Source organism: Pteropus alecto, unplaced genomic scaffold (assembly GCF_000325575.1).
Source record: "Pteropus alecto unplaced genomic scaffold, ASM32557v1 scaffold474, whole genome shotgun sequence".
NCBI lineage: Eukaryota > Metazoa > Chordata > Mammalia > Chiroptera > Pteropodidae > Pteropus > Pteropus alecto.
The window spans coordinates 222,163-245,368 of NW_006434848.1; the positions used below are offsets into that span (position 1 = coordinate 222,163).

General features: G+C 52.8%; 1 protein-coding gene and 1 long non-coding RNA gene across 2 annotated transcripts in view; both read right to left on the bottom strand.

The window, feature by feature from the left end:
* LOC102883384 (cytochrome P450 2S1) overlaps positions 1–9,192 on the bottom strand; it is a 10,524-nt gene extending 1,332 nt beyond the window's left edge. The window contains 8 exon segments of the mRNA XM_015588432.2: positions 1–128; positions 1,542–1,729; positions 2,866–3,007; positions 4,604–4,783; positions 4,860–5,020; positions 5,421–5,570; positions 7,486–7,651; positions 8,755–9,192. The exon segment at positions 1–128 is cut by the window's left edge and continues 19 nt beyond it. Of these exon segments, the coding sequence (XP_015443918.1) occupies positions 1–128; positions 1,542–1,729; positions 2,866–3,007; positions 4,604–4,783; positions 4,860–5,020; positions 5,421–5,570; positions 7,486–7,651; positions 8,755–8,931 (1,292 nt within the window). The 5' untranslated portion in view covers positions 8,932–9,192.
* Positions 9,193–14,669: 5,477 nt separating this feature from the next.
* Positions 14,670–16,472, bottom strand: LOC112478882. Its single transcript, XR_003045991.1, has 2 exons — positions 16,074–16,472; positions 14,670–15,644 (listed from the first exon to the last, which is right to left on the bottom strand). It is a non-coding gene; the product is annotated as an uncharacterized LOC112478882 (long non-coding RNA).
* Between the last annotated feature and the right edge of the window lie 6,734 nt (positions 16,473–23,206).

The following is a 23,206-nucleotide window of genomic DNA, read 5'->3' on the forward strand; positions in this document are numbered from 1 at the left end:
AGGAATGCCTCCTGCTTTTTGAACCCTCCATCCGCATCCAAGAATCGATCTGGGTTGAATTCCTCTGGTTGCTCGAAGACCTCAGGGTCGTGCAGGACAGAGCCCAAGAGGGGGAAGACCTCGGTGCCCTGAGGGGAAATAAAAATAAAACTACAAATATCCGTCACTGCCCGGGCCCAACTGGTGTTGGGGACACCAGTTCACAGAACATGACAGCATCAACATGCACCAAGCTTATCAAAGGCCAGACACTATTAAGCATTACATATACGTTACCTCGTACATAACAGGTATGAGTCTTATACTTACAGACACAGACACACATAAACTCACTAAATACTTGAACAAGCCTAAGAAGCTAATACGATCCCCATTTTAAAGGTGGGAAGAATGAGCCCTGTAGAATTTAGGCAACTTGCCCAAGGCGACATTTGACATGGCTTGTTATTTTCCGCTTTGACGGTATGTTGTGATTCAGCTGTGGCTGTCCTCAGCCACCTGGCTCAGAGTCCGGCTTTGAGCGGCTCTGGTCTTCTGGAGGTGACGGTGGATGGGTGGGTGAGGGCTGTCCGTGAGGGCTGCCCCTGCCCCGGTCCCAGGAGGGTGGCCTCCCCTTCAGCTGTGATCGGGGTCGGCATGTTCCAGGACTGTGATGGAGGGTGAAGGAAGGTGGGGTGTGAGGAGAGGGGGGCAGACCTCCATTACTGGGGACTCTGGCTAACGGGGCTCTGAGTTGGAGAGGGGCCGGCACTCCAGGAAAGACAGGGCGGAGAGCCGTGGTTAAAGCATAGGCTCTGGGTTCAAATCCTGCCCCGACCGCTCGTGGGCTGGGTGAGCTTGGCAAGCCTTCTACCCTTGCAGGGCCTCAGTTTCTTCACCCTTAAATGGGCACGATAATGGCGTAGGGCGGCTCTGAAGATGAAACGCCCGGCACAGAGCGGGTCCTCAGTCCCCCATGCTTGCTGTTACTGCTGTCACTCTCAGGAGCTGTCATTCATCGCCTCAGCAACAGTCACTGCTGCCGGGTACATGGGACCCCCACCCGGGCGCCAGGAGCCGAGCTGGTGTTTTACAAGCATCATCCTGTGCATTCCCTACGCTCCCGCGTTGATACTATTATCATGCCCAGGATAGAAGAGGGGTCGATGGAGCACCAGAGCAGGAAGTGATTTGCCCAAGGTCCCAACTAGAAAAAACAGCAGGACTGGATTCTAACGGCCGTGGTTTGATTCCACTACGATGAAGCTCAAGGAGGGAGCTGCCTGCACTTGGGCGCCTCGGGTTTCTGGGGAGACGTCGCCCTCTGGTGGCGCTGGGTCTGAGTTCTCTCTAAGGAAGGGGCAGGAAACGAGGCGGGGAAGATGCAGAAAGGGAGATATGAGAGAGACAGACAGACAGACAGACAGACAGACAGTCAGATAGAGACAGAATGAGAGAGAGACAGAGAGAGACAGACCAAGATCCAGAAAAACTCAGACACAGACAGCAACAGACTCAGGCCGAGGCGGAGACCCCACTGGGCCGCTGGCCCGCAGACCCACCTGGGGCAGGGTGTACCCCCGGAAGCGGGTGGTCCGGGTGAGGGCGCGGGGTATTCCCATGGGCACCAGTGCCAGCAGCCGCTGTGCCTCGTGCAGAACCGCATTGGTGTATGGGAGGCGGGCTCGGTCCTGCAGGCCTGGCGCCCGGCCAGGCCCCAGCTCCCTAGTCAGCTCCTCCCGCATGCGCTCTGCCCCCAAGAAGAGGAGGGTTGAAGGTCAGAGGCAGGTCGGGGGTGGGGCCCACCACCCGTCCCCTCGGAAGTCCCATCTTCTTGAGTAGCTGTGGTTGGGGTGAGGCTGGTGGGTGGGAAGCGTCCCCTAGCCCTGGCCGAGCCTGGGTCCCACGCCTCCTATGTGACGGGCATTACATCTCTCCTGCTTTAACTCCCTCGGCAATCCCGAGGTAGGTACCAGCATCTGTCCCCACTTTCCATGTGAGGAAACTGAGGCCCAGAGAGCTGAAGTCACAGCTGACTCCATTCCAGCAAAGTCTCCAGACCCCACGTCCCCCAGCTTCCAGGTCGGTCCACTCCACTGGCTCGACGGCACTTACCACAGCTGCCTGACGCCGAGAGGCTGGTCTTCTCTGGGGCTCCCCACCAGCCCTGCCCCGCTCAGCCTCGTACCCTCTCCCCGTCACCCCCCCGCCCTCCAGCTTCTGTCCCTGCCTGTGCTCTCATCACCCCGGTTTGTTTTTCATCTCTAGTCCCGACCCTCCTGGATGAGCTCTCAGGTGGCCCCAGGCCCCTCACACTCAAAATGTCCCAAACAGGCCTCAGTATCTCCCCTGGAACAGTCTCATCCTTTTTGTCCCCATCTCAGGGTGGCCCCAAGTCCCCCAGTCCCCTGGCCAGAGCCCTGGGCTCCTCCCTCCCCCGTCATTCTCTGCCACCTGCCGGCTCGGCCCCCTCTTCCCTCCCCACAGCTTGTCCCAGCCCTGTCCTCTCCTACGCAGGGCCCTGCCTCGTCCTTCTCCCGGGGTCCTGGTACCCTCTGTCATACCTTACAATCTACCTCTTCATGGCAGCCTGAAGTTTTCTAAAATGCTGATTTGATCCTGCCCCCCCATCCCTCAACATCCTTCCATGGCTCCCCATTGCTCAGGATTAGGTGACAAGGCCCTGAGACTCCTGCCTCATAGCTCACTACGCCTGCCTTATGCTACAACCAGCAGTCCCCTCACTTCTCGCTCCTCAGACACCTCAGAGGCCAGGCTCACGGTCACCTCCGGGCTCTGACTCAGGCTGTCCACTCCACCTGAACATTCTTCCTCTCGAGCCCTAACTTCTGTTCCCGGGGCCTGGCTGGTGGAAAAGGCTCCTACCTTGGACCTGAGGGTATTTCAGCATGAGCAGGAGGGTGTACCGGGCGGTGGCGCTGACTGTCACCGTCCCAGCAAACAGCAGGTAAATGACCGTCATCAGCAAGTTCTTGTCAGTGAACTCAGTGTTTGGGTTTTGTTCCTCCTGGGAAAAACCAGGCAGAGGGGCTCAGAGAACACAGGCTTCGGGGAGCAGAGGCCCAGCACAGCAAGTTCAAGCCTTGTCAGAGAGCTCAAATAAATGTCCGGGAAAGTCAGGAAGTGGGCTCTTGATATTAATTCTCTCTGGTCGAAACGTTTTTAAAAAGGAAAAGAACGGCCATCATAAAAACAAACAAACAAACGAAATATGACAAGTGTTGTTGGTGAGCATGTGGGGAAACTAAACCCGTCACCACCGGTGAGAATGTAAGATGGTTCGGCGGCTCTAGAAAACAGCGTGGAGGTTCCTCGAAAATTGAAGCAGAACTACCAGACGGTCCAGAAAATCCACTTCTAGGCGTATCTCCCAAAGAACTGAAAGCGGGGTCTCAAAGAGATACCTGGACACCCACATTCACAGTGGTGGTATTCACAGCAGCTACAGAGGGAAGCAACCCAAACGTCCCCCGATGGACGGATGTCCTATGTCCACACGATGGAACATGATTCCGCCTCAAAAAGGAGGGAAATCCTGTCACGTGCTACGACGTAGGCGAACCCTGAGGACGCACTGCTCAATGAAATAAGCTGGTCACTAAAGGACGAGTCACATCGTTACAGCTACGTGAGCTGCCTAGAGCAGGCGAGATGTTGACAGAGAGCAGAATGGTGGTTGCCAAGGCCTGGGGAGGGGACAGGGGGCGTTGTGCAGAGTCTAGAATTTGTGCTTTGCCAGTTGAAAAGAGTTCTGGAGATTGATTATAGGACAATGTGACTACATGTAACACTGTTAAACCGCACACTAAAAAAAAAATGGTTAAGATGGTAAATTTTATGTTGCACGTATCTTACTACAAATAATTTTTTTACTTAAAAAAATGAAAAAGAGGGGTCCAATATATGGTGACAGATAGAAATCTAACTATGGGAGGTGAACACACAGTGTAAATATATATATGCCTTACTGTTAAAGTGTACAGCTGAAACCTGTTGGATTTCATTAACCAATGTCACCAGAAAAAATAAATTAATTCATTTTTAAAAAAGTGAAAAAAAGATAAGGAGAAAATTCTCTCCAAGAACAGGGTGGCCGTATTTATTCAAAGGGCATGGCCTTGAATATCTCCCATAATTCTAAAGATCGTACAATTCAAAACTAGTTATTTCCACAAGAGTCATCTTAGTTCTCATTTTCTCATATAATAATAAATTATCCTTGTGGACTTTATTAGCATAATTTGCTCCTGCAAGGTGTCATAAGTGATGACTGCAATTTATAGGAAATGTCCTCTGTGGGTTGGGGGAGCAGGGAGCGGGGTGAGGGGATGGTGGGGCTGCTGGTGACAGGTCAGTGGGCATGGGGCCTGAGCGGGGGCTGAGGCTGGACGGCGGGGAAAGAGGAGAGACGCAGGGGACTGGGACGCGGGGCGAGGCCGAAAGGACAATGCACCAGAAAGAAGAGCGATGCTCACAGGTGCGCAGACGTGAACTCACAGAGATATGCGGGGTGGGGGCTGACAGATTCCCAGCCTCACCTGGGTGAGAGGCCGCCAGCCCCGTTCAGGAGCACCTCCCACCCCCACCCCTGACCTTCCCCCACCTTTGCCATCTTCAGCATGAAGGCGTCCACCACATCTAGTGCGGGGCCCGAGGCGTCCAGACTCCCCTGGTGCCGCTGCACCTGCTTGATGGCGAAGGCGGCCAAGGTGCTCACGTGGCTGAGGAGCTGTGTGTGGGGGCCTGGGAGGCGCTGCAGGAGCCAGGAGAACATCTCGTAGGTCTGCGGGGAGAAGGGCGGCTGCTCTCATGGGCGCCTGGGGCAGGCGGGTGGCCAGAGAGAGGTCCCACCCACTCACCTGGCCCCACGGGGAGCTGATTCCCAGCAGGACGCCACCAGCCGCCCGGACCACAGCCTGGAACTCCTGGTCATCGTAGGAGAAACGGAGGCCGAAGGTGAGGGAGCAGACGACATTGGAGGTGGCCTGGGCCAGCAGCAGGGAGGGGTCAAATGGCTGTCCTGGGGGAGAGGGGCAGGGAGGAGGGTTGGGATGGAGACAGAGTGGACCCACTTAATGGGGGCCAGATGTGATCAGAAAGAGACAGAGACAGAGACAGATAGGGACAGGGAGACAAGGAGAAAGAGAGGCAGAGAGATAGGGAAAAAAAAGATAGGAAGGTAGACAGACAGACAAGGAGGGAGACAGAGAGAGACAGAGAGAGACAGAGACAGAGACAGACACAGGCTTACAGGAGAGAGAAACAGAGAAGCAGAGAGAAGGAAAAGAGGCAGAAAGTGTGATGTGACGATACTGGGGACACAGAGACCCGCAGCGAGACAGCAGGACAGGGACAGAGGGATGGCTGTCCCCACATGCACGCAGGTCCCTGGGGACCCCGGGCTGACCCTCCCTGCTGACCTTTGGTCCCCTGGAATGCCTCCACCAGACACTGGGCCTCCGCCTGGATCAGCTCCTCGCCTTCTCGCTTCCCCATGCCCAGGTCCCTCAGGGCCAGCGTGGTGAACTTCCTCAGCTGCCTCCAGCGCTCCCCATTGGAGAAGAAAACCCCTGTGAAAGGGGCTCGACTCAAGGAGGGGCCGGCCGCTCTCCACACTCCCTGGGACTACCCACTTCCTCCCCGCGAGGTGACCCAGGGGGCGCGTGGGGCCCTGTCCTAAGTCCACACCTGCCTGGGCCAGGGACGAGGACTCAGCAAGTGCTTCATAGATATCTAGCCTTGGGTCAGGGGCGACAGGCACCTGAGAAGCTGGTAACTGGGATTATCCAGGCTCCTGTTCTGTGATTAATCACGGTGAGCGAAGATTCCTTCCTTCCTTGATTCCTTCCTTCCTTCCTTCCTCTTTTTATTGTTCTTTTCACCCAACTATCCTTTCACCGTCCTCCTCCTTCCTCCTCCCTTCCATCCATTCGTCACTGCCCTCCCCAAACATTTTGGAGTACTACCCGGTCCCTTGGCCCACCTCGCTTGTTCAGTGGTGGAACAGCGAGGTGGGGGAGGATGGAAGTGCGCTGTTTTCCTCCTTTATCCAAGAGACCTGCTCTAGACAGACGCTTCCCCACTCCGAGCTCAGTGTTCCCACCTGCAGAATGCTGGCGGGTAGTGGCCTCCTGGACGCCTCATCCCCTCCCTATCCGCCACACCACTGCGGCCTCAGCATCCCTCCTCCTGTCTCAGCCAACCATCCCTGGTCCCCTGTCTCAAGCCTCGGATTCCTTTCCCAACCACGCCCCCATTCCAACCGAGGCCCCAGTCCTGGTCCAGCCCAGTCCCCTCCCTGGGCTTCCACAAAGCAACCAGGGGGATCTTCCTAACTCCGACTATACCCTTTCCCAGCTTAAAATCTACTGCTCCCAAGAAAATCCAAAGCCTAACACTGGTGCGACACAGCCCCCCCCCCCCACCCCACCCCGTGACCAGGCTCAGCCAGCTTCTCCAGCTTCCTTTGTCATCGCCCTACAATCATTTCCTCTCGTGTGTCAGGATTCCCCCCTCGAGGCCTGTGCCCCCACCGTTCCCTCTGCCTGGATCACTCACCACTCTATCCTTGCTGAACTAACTCCACTCATCCTTCAGGTTTCGGCTCAGATGTCACTTCCTCTGAGAAGCCTTCCCAGAGTCCTCCCATTCTCCCTCCACCCTGCCCCCAGGCCAGTCCAGGTACCTGGGGTCCCGCTCTCAAGGCCGGGCCACTCATGTAAAAATTCTGTCCTCTCCCTCCACTGTCCTACTGCCAAGTCCACCTCTCTCACAGCAAGACAGGGCACCACACGCGTCTGGGTCTCCTCCGCGTGCTCAGTTTCCAGTGCGCATGCCCAGTCTCCAGGGCCGGGCCAGGCGTAATGACAACTTGTCGGTTGAATGAACAAATGCTTCACTTCCACGCTTTCGCGCTTGATGGTCTCTGCCTCGAACACCCTTCCCTCTCATCCCGAGTCTCAGCTCAGACACCAAGATTTCCTGGACATCTCTCAGCCAACGCGCTGGGTCAGGCACCTGCCCACATCCTGGCCCTGACTCCTCGGCCAGTGCCCTCCCCTCTCCCATCTCAGCTCCGTCTGACCTATACAGACTGTCACATGTCTGTCTCCCCACTGGCCCAGGCACTCGGGGAGAGCAGGACTCCAGCTTTTAGTCTTAGCGGAGACTAGTTCTACATTTCTTTTATGTACAGCAATTAATTCCCAGGGCCTTGAAAGCCTGCCCGCTTCCTCCCTGCCCTGGGGCGTTCGCCCGGACAGAGATTACTGCGCCCCGGTGACGAGTGCTTGCTTTGTGCAAGGCCCAGTCCTCATTCAGTCCTCCCCACACCCTACGTACAGGCACTGTTATCACTCCATTTTATAGGTGGGGAAACAGAAGCCCAGCGACACTCCGCCGCGCGGGAAGGTCACGTACCAGCAGGTGGTAGCAGGTTCTGAGTGGAGGAGGAAGCGGCGGCCTCCGGCTCCTCTCATGACTCACCATGGCCGTCGAAGGTCGGGTCCAGGGTAGCCAGCATCCCCCGCCCGCTGAACTCCTCCGCCTGACCGCCCAGGGCCTCCTGCACAGCCTGGTGCCCGACCAGGACCACCACGCGCCGCCAGGGGCCCAGGTGCACGGTGAACACTGGTCCGTGCTTCTTGCTGAGCTGGGGGAGGGAGCGAGAAGGCGGTTGCTGTGGGGCGAGCTGCCGCCTCTTCCAGCCTAATGTCTTCATCATGGCCCCTTGTCACCGGATGCTCCACCTATGAGGAACCACCCCCCAGGCTCCCCAAATCCTTCTCCGACACTCTCTAGTTCCCATCCTCTTACCTCCTGCAGAGCCCTAACTTCTGACCCTGGGACAACCCAGAAACCATCCATACCCTCCCAATTCAGACATGTGGCAGCAAAAATGGGCGGCTGCAGCTTCGGTCCCCCACAATTCCTCAGCTGCTAGCTCCTCACTCCCAAACCAGCCACCCTTACAATCACTGCTAACCCCTCAGATTCTGGAGCAGACACCACTGGGCATTTGCCCCACCTGTCCTCAAGACCCCACGGCCCTAACCTTGTCCTGGCAGGTCACCCAGACTCCTTGTGAGTGGGAAACCTCTGGCCTCTTCCCACTGTCCCCAACGCCAGAGGCTGGGACCGCCTTTGCCTTGTTTCTTGCTCTCCTTCCCTCCTCCTCCCTGGGAGCTCTCAGCTCCCTCCCCACCCAGCTCCACTTACTGCCCCCCCCAACCACACGCGCGCACACACGCGCGCGCGCGCGCACACACACACACACACACACACACACACACACACACACACCTGGATTCTCTGCAGTCAGATTCCTGGAACCCTCCACTTCCCCCAGGGACGACTCCTCCTGGGAAAGCTCACCTGTCTCTGCCCAGCTGCTTCTCCCCTGGGACCAGCCCACCACCATCACACCGCCGGCTTCTCCCCCGCCTGATGACTCCCGCTGGGCTCCCTCGGCTTTCCTCCCCTGCCCCCACCAGCTTCCCAGGGCTCTGAGGGCCCCTCCTAGCCCCCCTCTGTCTTCTCTCCCCAGGCAGCGCCCCCTTCTCTGTCCCGGACCCCTGCTCCTGTCACACTCCAAGATGCCCATAGCCCCTTTGCTCTGGGACCCGGTGCCTGCCTCCTCCCTGGGATAGCCGAAGGCCTCTTTGCCCGGACACTCCAGTTCCCCTCCTCGGAGTCCCCTCCCGCTCCTGGACCTGGACCCCCGCCCCTAGCCGGGGCGTCCCCGCGGCTTCACACCCGTAAGAGCCCCGAGTACAACGCCCCGGGCCGGAGCTGCAGGAGGCTCCCCAGCAGCGGCAGCGGCGCGGGCCCGGGGGGCAGGTGGCCTTGGGTCCCGGTCCTGGGCAGCACCAGCGGCAGCATCAGGAGCAGCAGCAGCAGCAGCAGCAGCGCCCAGGTGCCGGCCGCCTCCATCTCGGCAGCTTGGTTCCTACTCGTCGCTCCCAGACGCTCCACGCGGCTCCGCCGGTCGGAGAGGCTCCCTCCCCAACGAAATAAGGCGGAGGGAGGCCGCGCAGCTCGCCCCTCCCCCGTCTACGGGCAAAATCCTCTCCCTGCCGGCGGACTTCTTTGTCCCAGACCACCGCCTCTGCCTGGTGTCGGGGACACACTCCCGAACGGTTGTCTCTGTGGTCGCCCAGGCTCGGGGGAGCGGAGACAGCGCATTGGGCCCCAGGTAGGGCGTGGGCAAACTGGAGGAACCTGGAAGCCGAAGACTTTGGCAGCCTGCAGGAGGCCACACCCCGAGTCTGGCGGTGACCCCGAGCCGCCCTCCCGAGCTCCTACCTGCCTGCTCACTGTACCGGGTGTGCGTTCGCCGTGCATGCGTGTGTGTGTGGGTGTGTGTGGGGTGGGGTGGGATGGGGGCAGGGGGGTCTTTCAGCCGATTTCTTCCAGCATCTGAGATCTTCACTAAGAACGGAGAGGAGGGCCTTGACCTTCAACAATAAAGAATCGGAGGTTTAGAGGGGTAAATAGGCCGCCCGGCTAATAAGCTGGCCGAGCTGGGATGTGAACGCGGGCCAGTCTCAGCGATGGATGATGGACTCATTCATTCATTTAGCAGTAGCGACATCACGTCTGAGGCCGCGCTACTTGACTTCGCAGCCTCGCTTCCCTGTGCCTCTGATAACGCTTTCGTAAAGCGGGGGTCGATTTCATGATTAAGTAGGTACGAGGACAGGTACTTGTACAGAACAAGTGTTAAATAAATGTTAGCTCGATAAATATTTGTTGCATCAAAGATTGGATGTAGGAGATGAAGTCAGAGGTCAGCAGGGACCACTTGCAGGGCCCTGGAAATGACTGCATTTTATTTCTAGTGCAAAAAGAAGCAGTTGACGTGTTTCCAGCAGGACGGTTACTTGGTTTGCTTTGCATTTTCATTTAGGATTTTATTATGAAACCCTTCAAACATCCGGAAGACACCTGTATATTCACTACCTAGATTCCACGGATAGCATTTTACTATCCTTGCCTTGCGACGCACGTTTATGTTGCCCTGTCGATCCACCTCATTTTTTTGGATGCATGTGAAAGACAGTTGCCTCACTCCTGCACTCCTACGTCAGCCTGCATGTCATTTGCTGGAGTTCAATATTTGTTTACAGGTCACCCCCCTGCTCCCCCACCTGATTATTTTACATACAGTGAAATGCACCGATCTGAAGTCTATCTTAGACGCATTTCAACAAACGCACATCCGTGTGACCCAACCTCCTGTCAGGATATGGAGAATTGACCGTCACCCCCCAAACCTCCCTCACGCACTTTCAATACCCCCCTCCCACTACCGTAGCGAATTCCCTACCCCACAGGTTCGTTTTTCCTTTGCATTTAAAAAAACCTTTCTGGCTGCCCTTCGGTGAAGGAATGGTGGGGACCGGGAGCAGGGAAGGGGAAGCGTCTAGAGCAAGCAAGGTCCAGGCAAGTGATGACAGTGGCTCCCAGCAGGATGGGAATGAAATCATAAATTTAGGATACGTTTGGAGGTAGAGCCAGCAGGATTCGCTGACACATTGGGGTGAAGGACAGAGGAAGGGTTCAAGGTCGACTATGTCAAATGCAAACAATTCTGGTCTTAAGTGGGGAGAGACGTGATTCCAAAACACTGCTGCAGTATCGTGGAAAGACAGTGAACACAGTTGGAATCTGATAACCCAGAAGGATATGTTTTCTAGTGAAACCAATTTTTTTTTCCCCCTGAGCTGAGATTTTTGTCCAAGGCAAGTCGAAAAATGGTGCCTTTTACAGAGGTGAGGAAGCAATTGAGGGAAGGCACGTAGGGGGTGGGTGGGGGGGACTAGTTTTGGGGGGGAAGCTGGAGGAGCAGTTTTGCAGGAGGAGATGGAATCAGAAACCTCGTGGTGTTAAAAAACAAAATGCAAATTTGTTTGCATTTAAGCCAATTAGATCTTCAAATTTGTTTGCATTAAAGCCAATTAGATCTTCAAATTTGTAGTAAATTTGAAGATCTAGTTGGCTTTAATGAAGCCATTCATGAACCAGGGAACATCCCACCTAGCATCTAGAAGGGTGTGCCAAAGGGTTTTACGAAATGAAAGTTTTTTATAGGAAGCAGGGTGGGGCAGGGGAGCTACAGACAGAAGTGACACAGGACAGGGCAAACTTCCCCAAGGTGGTGTGGGGGAGACCAAGCCCTGTCCGAGAGAAGAGGGTCCTGTCCTGTGGCGGAGAGTGAAGAAAGAATTAAGCACACACGCCAAAGTTGGAGTCGAAAGAAAAGTTTATTAGGAAAGGGGTGACACTCCACAGGCCGAGCGTGGTCTCCTCTCGGAGACAGAGTGAGAGGGACAGTGAGAGAGAGATGGAGTAAAGGCGTCGACAGGGACCCTGAGTTCAGGGAATTCATTTTATATACCACTCTTCAGTCCCCATTTCTTTTGATACGGACACACAGTGAAGAATGGGGAAGGGTTTGTAGCATGAAAAGGTAAGAATATGTAGAGCGAAGGGCCTGCTGGCAGTTCCCAGCCTCTAATCCATAGGGTCCCCATGGTTTTAGCCACAGGGAATGACTCTGGGTTCCCTTTCCCCTTCACAGGTGTGGGGAATGGGCTGTTGGTCCCACCTGTGTTCCGCAGGTGACCTCCCGGCCTGGCTGCAGGGCTGATCCGCACCTTGCAGTCTCTGAATGTGGCTTGATCAACCTGTTAATTCTCTTGCCGCTTCCCTGCTTTAAAAGGAAAGATAGGGTTATTTGGGGGGCTGGGACCTCTTTTCTCTGGGGGAAGAGAATGGGAAGAGTTTAATCCTGTAGATTGGTTGCCTCTTCTCTCTGGGGTGGATAGAAAGGGCCCATGTGACAGATGAACTTTCTGGTGCTGGACCAGAGTATTCCAGCCGGGTTGATGAGATTATGCTTCTGGGGGAGGCTGAAACTGCAATTAGGTCACATGTTAACTCCGGGTACAGTGGACTTTAGCATGAGCGATGCCGTTCTGGGCCTGTGGTTTTCTGTGTAACAGTGGGAACTGAGTCATCACTGGTGGATCCTGGCCTCTCCTATTCCCTGGTGGGGAGATGCCCACACATCTTATTCAGCAGCTGACAGCTGACCCCCTCTATCCCCTACCTGCTACTTCCCATCAGATGCTCTGTGATCTGGGCTGGGTGGGGCCAGAGTGACTCTTTACATTTAAGCTCCCACCAAGGATTTTCTTAGACTACCGTGGAGGCTGCCGCCCAGCAGGCTGAGTGACGGGTTCTGGCAGTTGCTGGGGAGTTTACTTTCCTTGGGATCTTCTAAGCCTCTGGTTCTAGAACTGGACTGGCAGTCTGAGGAAGCAGCCATGGCGGGCTGCTCCTCGGCCCACGCCTCCCCCACCTCCAACTTTCTCTTCCCAGTTCTGCTTATCATAGTCTCTCTCCTTTCCCTCTTTCAAAGCCACCCCACCCGGCACCGAGACTGGGCAAAGCGGAAGTTTAAGATGAGCCTGGCTTCCTTTCTGCTACCCCCGGCCTGTGGCTTCCCCAGAATCTCAGAGCATCCCGGGCTGTAAGTCACTTGGGGACTTGACTATGTCACAGGCTGCAAGGCAGCAATTTTTTTTAGTCTCTTGCTGCTGTCCCCACATCCCATCCCTCATCCACGCCCTCATCCATCCTCTCACCCACTCTACCCCACGCCCTCACCCCATTCTCTTTTTCTAATACTTTCTATTTACCATACTGCATGTGCGTGCGTGTGTGTGTGTGTGTGTGCGCGCGCGCACACGCGCGTGCCTACACAAGTTCACATCAGGAAGGCAGCCGAGGGCTGAGGAATATAAAATTGCAGCTCTTCCCTGCGATGGCTTTTTCCCTCCCCTCCGATTGTCTGTCTGATCATCATCTGGTTCCTAACCCCGCCCCCCCACCTTCTGTTTTAAAAATAATTACTTCAAATACAGAGACAGGATAGGTTTAGAGGAATCGTCATGATAGTTGTGCATGCACACACCTATCTTTGTTATATCTTATCATTTTTACCATTTATTTCTTTAGAGAAATTATTTCTGACTGTCTTGGGGCTTCCTGTGTCGCCTCCCAGATGTCATAGTCCTCCCTCCCTGCCTGCCTGCCTCCTCCAGGACAACCACTTTCTTATTAATATTTCAAGATACCTTTTTATTCCTTTCCTACATCTTTGTGCATCCACGCACAATATTTGGGAAAATGTTCTTTTGCAGGCTTAAACTTTACGCACAAGGCAGTACACAGCACACGCCTATCTTTCTGCAACTGGCATTTTTTCCCTCAGTTTAAATAGATTGCTCAAATCCATACACGCGGCTGTGGTTCATTTGTTTCAACTCCTGGGAGGTATTTCATGGAATGGCTTTGACAGAACATCTCCATCCACTTCCCCTACGGACCAGTCTCTATATTGTTCCGGCTTCTTATCTTAGAGACAGCACTGCATCTATCTCTTGGTTGTGAATTTCCTCATTTCAAATGCCTGAGTCATGGGGCTCTGATTCTTCCTTCCGGCCTCCCCAAGCCTTTGGCTTTAAGGCTCCCTCCTGCCCTCCGCAGGGGCCCGGCCCAGCCCAGTCCCCGCCCACCTGGGCGCATCCCTCTTTCCTCCCCCAGCTCCAGGCCCCCAGGCCTGCAGGCTCACCTCCCCCATCCACCCTCCCTCCTGCAGCCATCTGGGTCTTTCAACCGCACATCTGTGATCCTTTGTCTGGCGCTGGTTGCTCCTCCAAGCCCAGAGCTGGATGAAGGCGGGAACAGGGCCCATCTTCCTCACCCCTGGGTGCCTATGCCTCACACTGCACCTGGTTGGGACGACACCGATATTTAGTGGGATGAAGATGTACCAGGCTGGCTTCGGAATTCTCGTAGGGCAAGAACGGTCTTGTTCAATGAAAATATGTGGCTTAGCGGGATGGTGGCGTGGAAGAGGGGAGGAGGGCAGCATCTTGGGGGGAAGGTTTGGCAGATGGCAGGGCAGCTTAATGGTTCTGCATTCAAAAGGCACAGGAAATGTCCGGGGGGATGGGATGAAGAGGAATGCGAGGCCGAGCTGGAGCTTCGGAGGGCGGGGTCTCGGGCTTGGAAACAGGAATTACCGGAATCCAGCTGCGCCCCCGCCACTGTCACGTCTCCTTGTGTGACTTTGGCTGAGTTATCCAGCTTCTCAGTCTTCCCCATCTGTAAATGGGGCTCACGACAGTGCCTGCCTCTTAGGACGGAGTAATGGTCAAGCGCGGTCACGCCAGTAACGCCGCTGACTCCGCACTGTGGCCTGCGCGCAACCCCTTGGTGAGCCCGGAAAGCAGCCGCTGGGCTTTTCCGCTCTCTGGACCCCCAAAGCTTTAGGGCCTCGGTAAATAGGAAGCCCGAGCCCTCGTCTCCCACCCCTGCCTGGGTCAGGGAGCCCCCCTTTGGGTATCTCACAAATAAAAATTTAACTTTCACGACTGAGGTCTTTTTTTAAAGTAAGGTTTTATTGAGCCCAAAATGCTAGCCCAAAAGAAGACCGGCTTTGGGGGTCTTCCAGCAGCATGGCTAGGGGGCAGAGACAGCAGGTCCATCGTCCCAGTGACGCAGGACAGGGCAAATTCCTTCGAATGGGGGGAGACCAAGTCCCGCTCTCAGAGAAGAGGGTCCTTTGGCGGAGAAAGAGATTCAAACGCACGCCAAAGTCATAGTCAAAAAAATAGTTTATTAGGGAAGGGGTAACACTCCACAGACAGAGGGTGGTCTCTCTCAGAGACAGAATGAGGGCCTGAGAGCAGCTCAGAGGGACAATAGCAACGAGAGGACAGTGAGAGTGAAGACAGTGAGAGGGGCCCTGAGTGTCCAGGGAATTCAGTTTCTGTGTCATTCTTCAATTCCTGTGACTTACAGTTTAAAGACTTTGTCAACCCGTTTCCTTTGATAGGAACATGCAGTGAGGAAGGGGAAGAGTCTAGTGTGAAAAGGTAAGAATGTGTAGCGTGAAAGGCCTGCGGGCAGTTCCCAGCCTTTAATCCTTAGATTCTCGGTGGTTTTAACCACAGGGAGTGACTCTTGGTTCCTGTTCCCTCTTCACAGGTGTGGCGAAGGGGCTCTTAGTTCCAGCAGACATCTCCCTGTGTTCTGCAGGTGACCTCGTGGCCTGGCTGCAGGGCTGGTCAGCACATGGCAGTCTCCGAATGTGGCTTGATTTAACATTTTAATTCTCTTGCCTCCTCCCTGCATTACCAGAATTTTGAAAGCAGTTTTATACATCAAGTAGGGGAAAGTGGGGAGAAAGAGTTCGTTTGAAAGAAATTTACTTTAGCTGTGGGCAAAGGGGTGGGAGAAGGCGAAGGGGTCCAGCTCCGAGTCCAGCTCCCAGTCCACATGAAGAAGTGTTCGCTCCTGCCCGCGGGCGAGCAAGCAGGCGGCGCTGGAGGTGGGTGGTGCCTGGCTAAAACGATCTAAGCCACCTGTAAGTCCGTCCCAAGTGCCAACAGCGTCCACAGGAATGTGGGCAGTCTTCTGTCATCTGGCCGGCAGCCGTTAACGGACTAACGGTTCTTTCTCTTTCTCACGTTCTCCGGCCTCTGTAATTTCATTTAGAACATCTCAGAATTTTCTCCTTATCGATGCCGTCGCCCACGTGTGCTTTGAGGGAGGTGCTAACGTATCTGCATCTGATGAGATGAGGGCAGAGGAGAGTTAAGGTATCCGGCTCAAGGTCGCACAGCTCTTAAGTATGAGTCGTTGGGGGAGGGGTCGTTTCTTCACTCCTGTCCCTCTCCTTCTCTCTCGCTTTGGGGGAGGGGGCTGTTTTGCTCTATTCCTAGGCCCCCGACCTGCTCCGTAGGGAGTGGCTGCTCTAGACTGTGATAAAGCGAACACGTCACCCCAGCTCTGACCCCCACCCTTCCACGTCCTGGTAGGACCCGCGCTGGGCGCAGCCTCCCTCCACTAACACACCGCTTCCACCAGGGGCGCCCTCCGCCCCACTGGTCACTGGGCTGGAGCAATGGGAGGGCGGGGGGCGGGGGAGGAGGCAGGATGGGAGAGAGAGAGGGGGAGGGGAAGAGCCCGAGAGAGACCGATGATAACCCTCCCCCTACCTTCTGCCAAGTGTGTCCAGGAGCTATCTGGGGTCAAGTCCCACGCTGGCCTTGAGGAGCCCTGTGACCTTGGGCAGGTGACCTACCCTCCCAGTTATTCCAGTTTCTAGACAGTAAGATGGGACGGTATATTAGTACCTCCCTCGGAGGATTAACGGGCGTCGCATGATTAATGGCCAATCCTGGCAGAGTGTCAAACCAGTGGGCAGGTCACAGTTCTCTGGCGTCCTGTTCTGGGTGCCTGTTTCTGCCAGGCATGGCACCCACACCTCAAACAGCCCAGCTCCGTGCCATTATCTCCATTATAGTTTTCCACAGAAATTCAATTACACGAGTAGTAAATGATTATGGGCTCATTAAAAAGTCCAAAGACTGCAGAGAAAGAATTCCCTTTCTTCCTTCAGCTCCTCACTTCCAGGTCCTGCCCGGCCCTCTTGGGCCCCCACTCCCAGCCAGCCTATCGTGGGGGCAAAAAAAAAAAAAAAAAAAGATACTTTTGCTCCCGTAGCTGAGCCCCGAGTGATTTTAATGCCCCTAGTATTTTTGGCAGCCAGAATGAAATAACGCTTAATTAGGCCTTGGTTCCCGTGTTAACCGCTCTATTGGCTCCACTCCTGTTCTCGTGCATGTGTGAATGTCTCCTAAGCTGCTGACGTGCCCTTTCTTTGTCAGGCAGGAGAAGATAACTTCAGGGTCTTGAGGAGGATTTACGAGTTTGTTTTGCAGAAGAAAAGAATGTCCTCAAGGGACCTGCAACCGGCGGCTGACGCCCAGGAGCCTGATAGGAAAAGGCGTTATCTGTGACTAAAGGAACACAGACTCTCTCTGTTCCCTGGAACCTTCCCTCCCCTTCCTCCCTTTAAAACTCCTCTGCTGGGTCCCGAACTTCAGAGGTGGCGTTTGGACGTGGATCAGCTTCTGGGGCAGCCAGCTTCCTGAATGAAGCACCCTTCCCTCTCCACCCAACTCTGTCTGTCTCTTTCTCTCATTGGCTTTCCAGCAGTGAACAGCCGAACTTGTTCTTTTGTTCGTTTGTTTTGTTTTGTTTTTGGTTAATACTCCCACCTTCTGAATTCTTCTAGCTGGGCTAATAATCGAATTACCAGAGACAGCAAGAGGAGAAAATCAAAATTTTAATACATGCGCATGGGGAACCTACACAAGCATGAAAATTCCAAAGACGCGAGGCAGCATTGTGGTACTTAAGACATATCTGGACAAAGGAGAAATGGGGGGGCGACGGGGTATTAGATTCCAGAAGCGGGAATGGGCGACTTCCAGGTGGTTGAGGGACAGACGGAACGTACTTGGCTGGGAAGTTCCTGCTGGCAACTCGGAGACAAATGACCCGGGGAGGGTCCAGCTAACAGGCTTGGGCTCTAAGCGAGGGCGAGGATTCTTAACGTGGTGAAGCCGGGCTCCCTTCCCTACGCAGGTTTTTTCTATCTGAATCTCCTGGGCAGGAAAGCGGAGGAGCGTGGGAGAGGCTCAAAGATCCCCTCGGAGTCTTATTACTTGACAAACAGTTTAAAATCGATGTCCCAAAGAGCAGCTTCAGGGCGGCAAAACTTTGGTCTCCTTCGCCTCCATCTGCAGAAGCTCCTAAGGTTACTTAGTGTTGCCAGGTCTGCTGCTGGAACCAGCCTGGACTGGTTCCGCCTCTCTACACAGTGAGACCCCACCCTCAGAGAGCCCACAAAAGGCCCTGCCCAGGTTCAGAAGGTCACTGGCTCCTGGGGTTACTTTGGGGAAGTCGTATTTCCCTTTATGCACCCGTGTCTCCAAATCTAACGTAAATTCCTTCTGCATTTAATTTCGTGTTTTATTTCAACAGTGCTCCAGCTTTCAGAATAAGGAGTGGCTGCCTGGGGCATCCACACAAAAATGCAGAAGGCCCATCTGCCTGTGCCAAGCACTGGCGGCCCCAGGGCACCGGGCCTCAGATCCTGACGTCCGCCCAGAGTTGGTGCCCAGAGTTGGTGCCTGTGAGCTCTGTGGCCCGGCCTGGCAGGGCGAAGCTCGGGTTGACGAGGACAGGGCAACTTTCCCCAAGTGGAGGGGAGAGCAAGCCCCACTCGGAGAGAAGAGGAGGGTCCTCTGGCAGAGAGCGAAGAAAGAATTCAACTCACACGCCAAAGTCAGAGTCAAAAGGAAAGTTTATTAGAGACGCGGGAACTTAGCTCTCCACAGACAGTGTGGTCTCCTCTCAGAGGCAGAAGTGAGGGAGGCTGAGAGAGACTCAGAGGGACAGAGACAATAGAGAGAGACATGAGGACAGTGAGAGAGACAGGGTAAAGGCACTGAGAGGGACCCCGAGTGTTCAGGGAATTGTTTCCTTATATATCATTCCTTAGTTCCCGTGAATTAACAGTTTAAAGACTTTACCCATTTTTCTCTGATATGGACGTACAGTGAGGAAGGGTAAGAATATGGAGCCTGGAAGGCCTGCTGGCCATTCCCAGCCTGTGAAGCATAGGCTGCCCATGGTTTTAGCCATAGGGAAGGAACGATTTTATTTTTGTATTTTGCGTAGGGCGGCAACTTCAAGACTCTGTTTCCCTTTTACCGGTGTGGAGAATGGGCTGTTAAGGATCCCAGCAGAAATCTCCCTGTGTTCTGCAGGTGACCTCCCCCGCTGGCTGCAGGGCTGACCAGCACACTGCAGTCTCTGAATGTGGCTTGATTGAACATTTTAGTCCTCTTGCCTCCTCCCGACATTAGTTTCTCACTTCGAGGAGGGGCAGGACTTGGGAGGAAAGAGGGGAGCAAATATTCCAGGTGAGGAAATAGCCTTTCCCGAGACCGGAGTGATAGACACCCAGCAAGGCCCCTGCAGCTGGAGTGGGAAGGAGGCAGGCAGGGTCCAGATGACTCCAGATCTGGGCGGTGGGCATAAGGTTGGGAGTCCTTAGTGGACAGACTGTGGTAAGAGAGGAGAGGAGGCATCTGAAAAATGCAAAGGGGAGGGATTGCAGAAATGACCGACTCAGCTGGTTATAGATTAACCACATCCTATAGATCTCTCAATGGCCTTCTGGACACTCTTGAAGACAAATAATCTGTACATAGATAGGGCCAGTGGTCTGGGAATTCCTTCCCCGCTGCAGCCCCCACCCCAAACTCCCCCTCCCCATCCTGAGTCACGAGGTGCACGTACAACCTCAGACAAAGGAATCACGTGCCCCGTGCATGGACGTTGCAAAGATATATAAACTGTAAGAAATTCAATCAGGGGGAGCTCGTGCTTTGGTGCCGTTAAGCCCCATGTGCTCCGCCGGCTAATAAATTCTCCCTCCTCTATCAAAGTTGTCTGAGCGTCCAAATTCCTCCATCGGATGTTGCTTCCGGAAACAGTGGCATTCGAAGCCCAGAGAATGGCTGGACTCTCCCAGCAGAGAGAGCAAGGAGAGGACCTGGGTCGCAGGCTGCAGGAACCCCAACACTGCAGGAGGATGGAGGAGGGGGTGTCCAGGAGCCTGAGGGTGGGGGGCCTCAGAGAGAGGGAGCTGACACTCCAGGGAGACAGAGCAGAGGTTCTCAATCAACCCCCCTCCAGAATGTGTATTTTACTATATTTTTCAAAAATCATGTGTGGCATTAAATCAATTTTGCATTAAAATAGACCTTTTTAGAATTTTCGGGCAGTCGTGGAGATCACTGGAAATGCTTCCTCCTTCAACTGCTATTTTATAGAAAATTTTCATCAATATTGTAAATTGTATAACCAGAGTCATTTTTTTAAAAATCCGAGCTTCGTGAACTCCAGAGTTGAAAGCCACAGTTTTGACTGAGTTTCTTTTCATTTGCCTGAAGAGCAATAGCCCTTTAACTATTTTGCTTATTTTTATTAGGAATTTGTCGACTTAATTTATTTTTCAAAAAATTTTTCGCATAAAATAATATTGACTGTTAACTCTAATTGAAAAATAAAAATTAAAAAAAAAATTGGCTACAACCAAGATTCTTCTACCGAGCGAAGCTATCATTTAGACTCAAAGGACATAAAGAGCTTCTCAGACAAGAAAAAGCTAAAGGAGTTCATCACCACCAACCCATTATTACAGGAAATGTTAGAAGGACTTCTTTGACAAGAAGGAAAAAAAGAAAACAGATATAAAATATGAATAATATTTTATATGAAAATGGCAATAACTACCTATCTAGCAACAATTACTTTGAATGTAAATGAATTACATGCTCCAGTCAAAAGAAAATGTGGCTGAACAGATCAGAAAACAAGACCCTTACATATACTGCCTGCAAGAGACTGACTTCAGATTGACAGACACACATAGACTGAAAGTAAAGGGATGGAAAATATGTTTCATAAAAATGGAAACAAACAAGTAAAAAAAGCTGAGGTAGCAATACTTATACCAGACAAAATAGACTTTAAAACAAAGGCTATCACAAGAGACAGTGAAGGACCCAGTCATCCCATGTCTGGCTATTTATTTGAAGAAACCCAAAGCACGACTTTGAAGGGACATGTGAATGCATATGATCATTGCAACATTATTTACAATAGTCAAGATATGGAGGCATCCTGGGTATCCATCAATGGATGAATGGATAGAGAAGAGGTGGTACATATATATGATGGAATATGACTCAGCCATAAAAAAGAATAAAATAGTGCCATCTGCAATGACATGGATGGACCTAGAGGGTTTTGTGCTGAATGGAGTAAGTCAGACAGACAAAGACAAATGCCATGTAATTTCACTTACACGTGGAATCTAAAGAACAAAACAAAACAGAAAACAAACTCATAGATACAGAGAATATTTTGATGGTTGCAGATGGGAGGGGGTTGTGGGTGTGTGAAAAAGGGGACAAGATTAAGAAGTACAGATTGGTAGTTACAAAATAGTTATGGGGATATAAAGTACAGCATAAGGAATATAGCCAATAATATTGCAACGAATGTGTACGGTGTCAGATGGGTACTAGATTTATCAGGATAATCACTTTGTAAGTAATATAAATGTCTAATCACTATGTTATGCACTTTAAACTAACATTATATGCTAATTGTAAATTAAAAAACATAAATTATTAAAAATTTTTTTGGCGTAAAATAGTTCTGGTAGTCTCTTATGTTTATTTTTGTTTTAAAAAAATTTATTCCTTCCTCTCTCCCCTCATTCTCTCTCTCAAAACAAGAGAAAAACAAGTAGAAGTTTATTAACATGTATGTCTCTTGTATGCATAGGAGATACCCAGGGAAAAACGAATAAGTCCCCTTTCTCGCTCTCTTTTCATGCGAGCATGGAGAAAATGTGTTCGCACAATTAAATAAACCCAATGGATGTCAGAACAGTGACATTCCTCAATTCTTTGAACTCCTTGCAAGCTATATGTCAGAAGCCAATTGTGATCTATCTCCGAAAAATAGTTTAGCGATTTCTCAGCTAACAAGTCGTGTAGCTCCTCCTTCAATTTTGTCGACTGCAAAGTATTGGAAACAAAACCTTGAAAAGCTAAGACTGGCAGAAAGATCCATTATCCAAGCATCAGAGTTCTCCCCTCTCTCCGCACCTGTATTAATGATCTATATGTCTCTTTTTTTAGTCACCAGAGGATGTTCTGCTCTGAGAGCATAAACTGAGAAACGGGGGAGGTGGTGTTTTTTCTTTTCTTTTCTTTCTTCTTCTTCTTTTTTTTTTTTTTCAAATGGGTGAAGAGTGAAAACGGGAAATGAATAATTCATTCCTACAGAACCGGGGATATCCGGTTCAGCGAATTGTCCAATGAGAAGATGAGGATCTGGACATTGATTTCCTGTCATTAATCCCTGTACCTGCCACCTGATGGGACATCTTCACGGACCCTTCCATGGTCATGCATTGTGGGCTAAGGACCAGTCCCCACTTGGAGGGCGGTTGATGTTTCTTGTTTTGCATTCTATCGTGTCCTGCATTAACAAAGGAGATGACCACAGTTGCTGTGTCCCAACCCCGAGTGTCCAGAACTGTGTGTCCTTAAGTTGCTGGGCACGGATGGAGTGAGTGTGGTGCCAGGCGCTGTGCTGGGCACTTAAGAGGCATTACCTTATTTAATCTCCATTTACAGATGAAGAAACTGAGGGTTGGGAGTGTTCGGTCACTTTCCCAAGAGCATCCAGCCAACAAATGGCAGACCTAGGGCTCAAACCAGGGAGTGTCTTAATTCAAAGCCTGTGCCATACTGCCCAGGGACTCTAGGTTCTCAGAACTGTAGGATTTTAACCTTAGATCCCCATTAAAGACTTCTTATCCATCACCTTTGTTTTGCAAAGGAGGGCCTGGGGCAAAGTCAGAAGTGGTTTGCACAAGGTCATCCACCCAGGCAGCACAGGTGCAAGGTGTGAGGCCCGGTGAGCCAGAGGCAGGGTGGGAACCTCGCTCTGTGGACATTCCGATACCAAGGACTTTGGCACAGTTTCTTTTGAATAAACACCTGTGGAAACGACCTTCATCTTTTGAGAAATCTCTCCGGGAGGTAGGTGTGGGGCTGGAACATGCAAACCAAATACGATAACGCTTTGGAGTCTCTTCCCAGGCCCAAGTGGGCGGGGCCTGGACAGTCTCGCAGGATCCGCGGTGGTTCCAGGAGGGAACAAACCAGCAGAGTCCCGACCCCAGGTATAAACCGACTGCTGTCTCGGAATGAATCTGAACCCCGGATCTACACCGAACCCTAAATCCAACCACGGAGGGAAACTCAGGGAGCCGGGAGAGCCTGGGCAAAGACTGGGAGGTGATGTGTATGAGATCTCACTGAGAGGACTGGGCTGTTGAAGCCAGAGGGACGCCCCAGCTCTTTATTGCCACAAAGTCCACCGCAGAGGTGTGAAGGGAGGAGGCTGAGGCCCCGGCTCATTCAGGTGTGGGCCACGCGTTCCTCTCATTGCACAGGAACTTGCTGCTCGGCTATGTCAGTTTCCCGCTGCTGTTGCTTTGAAAGAACAAAGTTCAGCCAAGGAAAACCGAAGATCTGATCGCCTTCGCCAAGCGGTTGATGAACGGGGCAGCATCCCATCTGGCAAGGAGACGGGTGCTCCGAGGTGTTGTACAAAATGGAAGGTTTTTATAAGAAGGGTGGGACAAGGGAGCTATGAAAGAAAGAGAGAGAGAGAGAGAGAGAGAGAG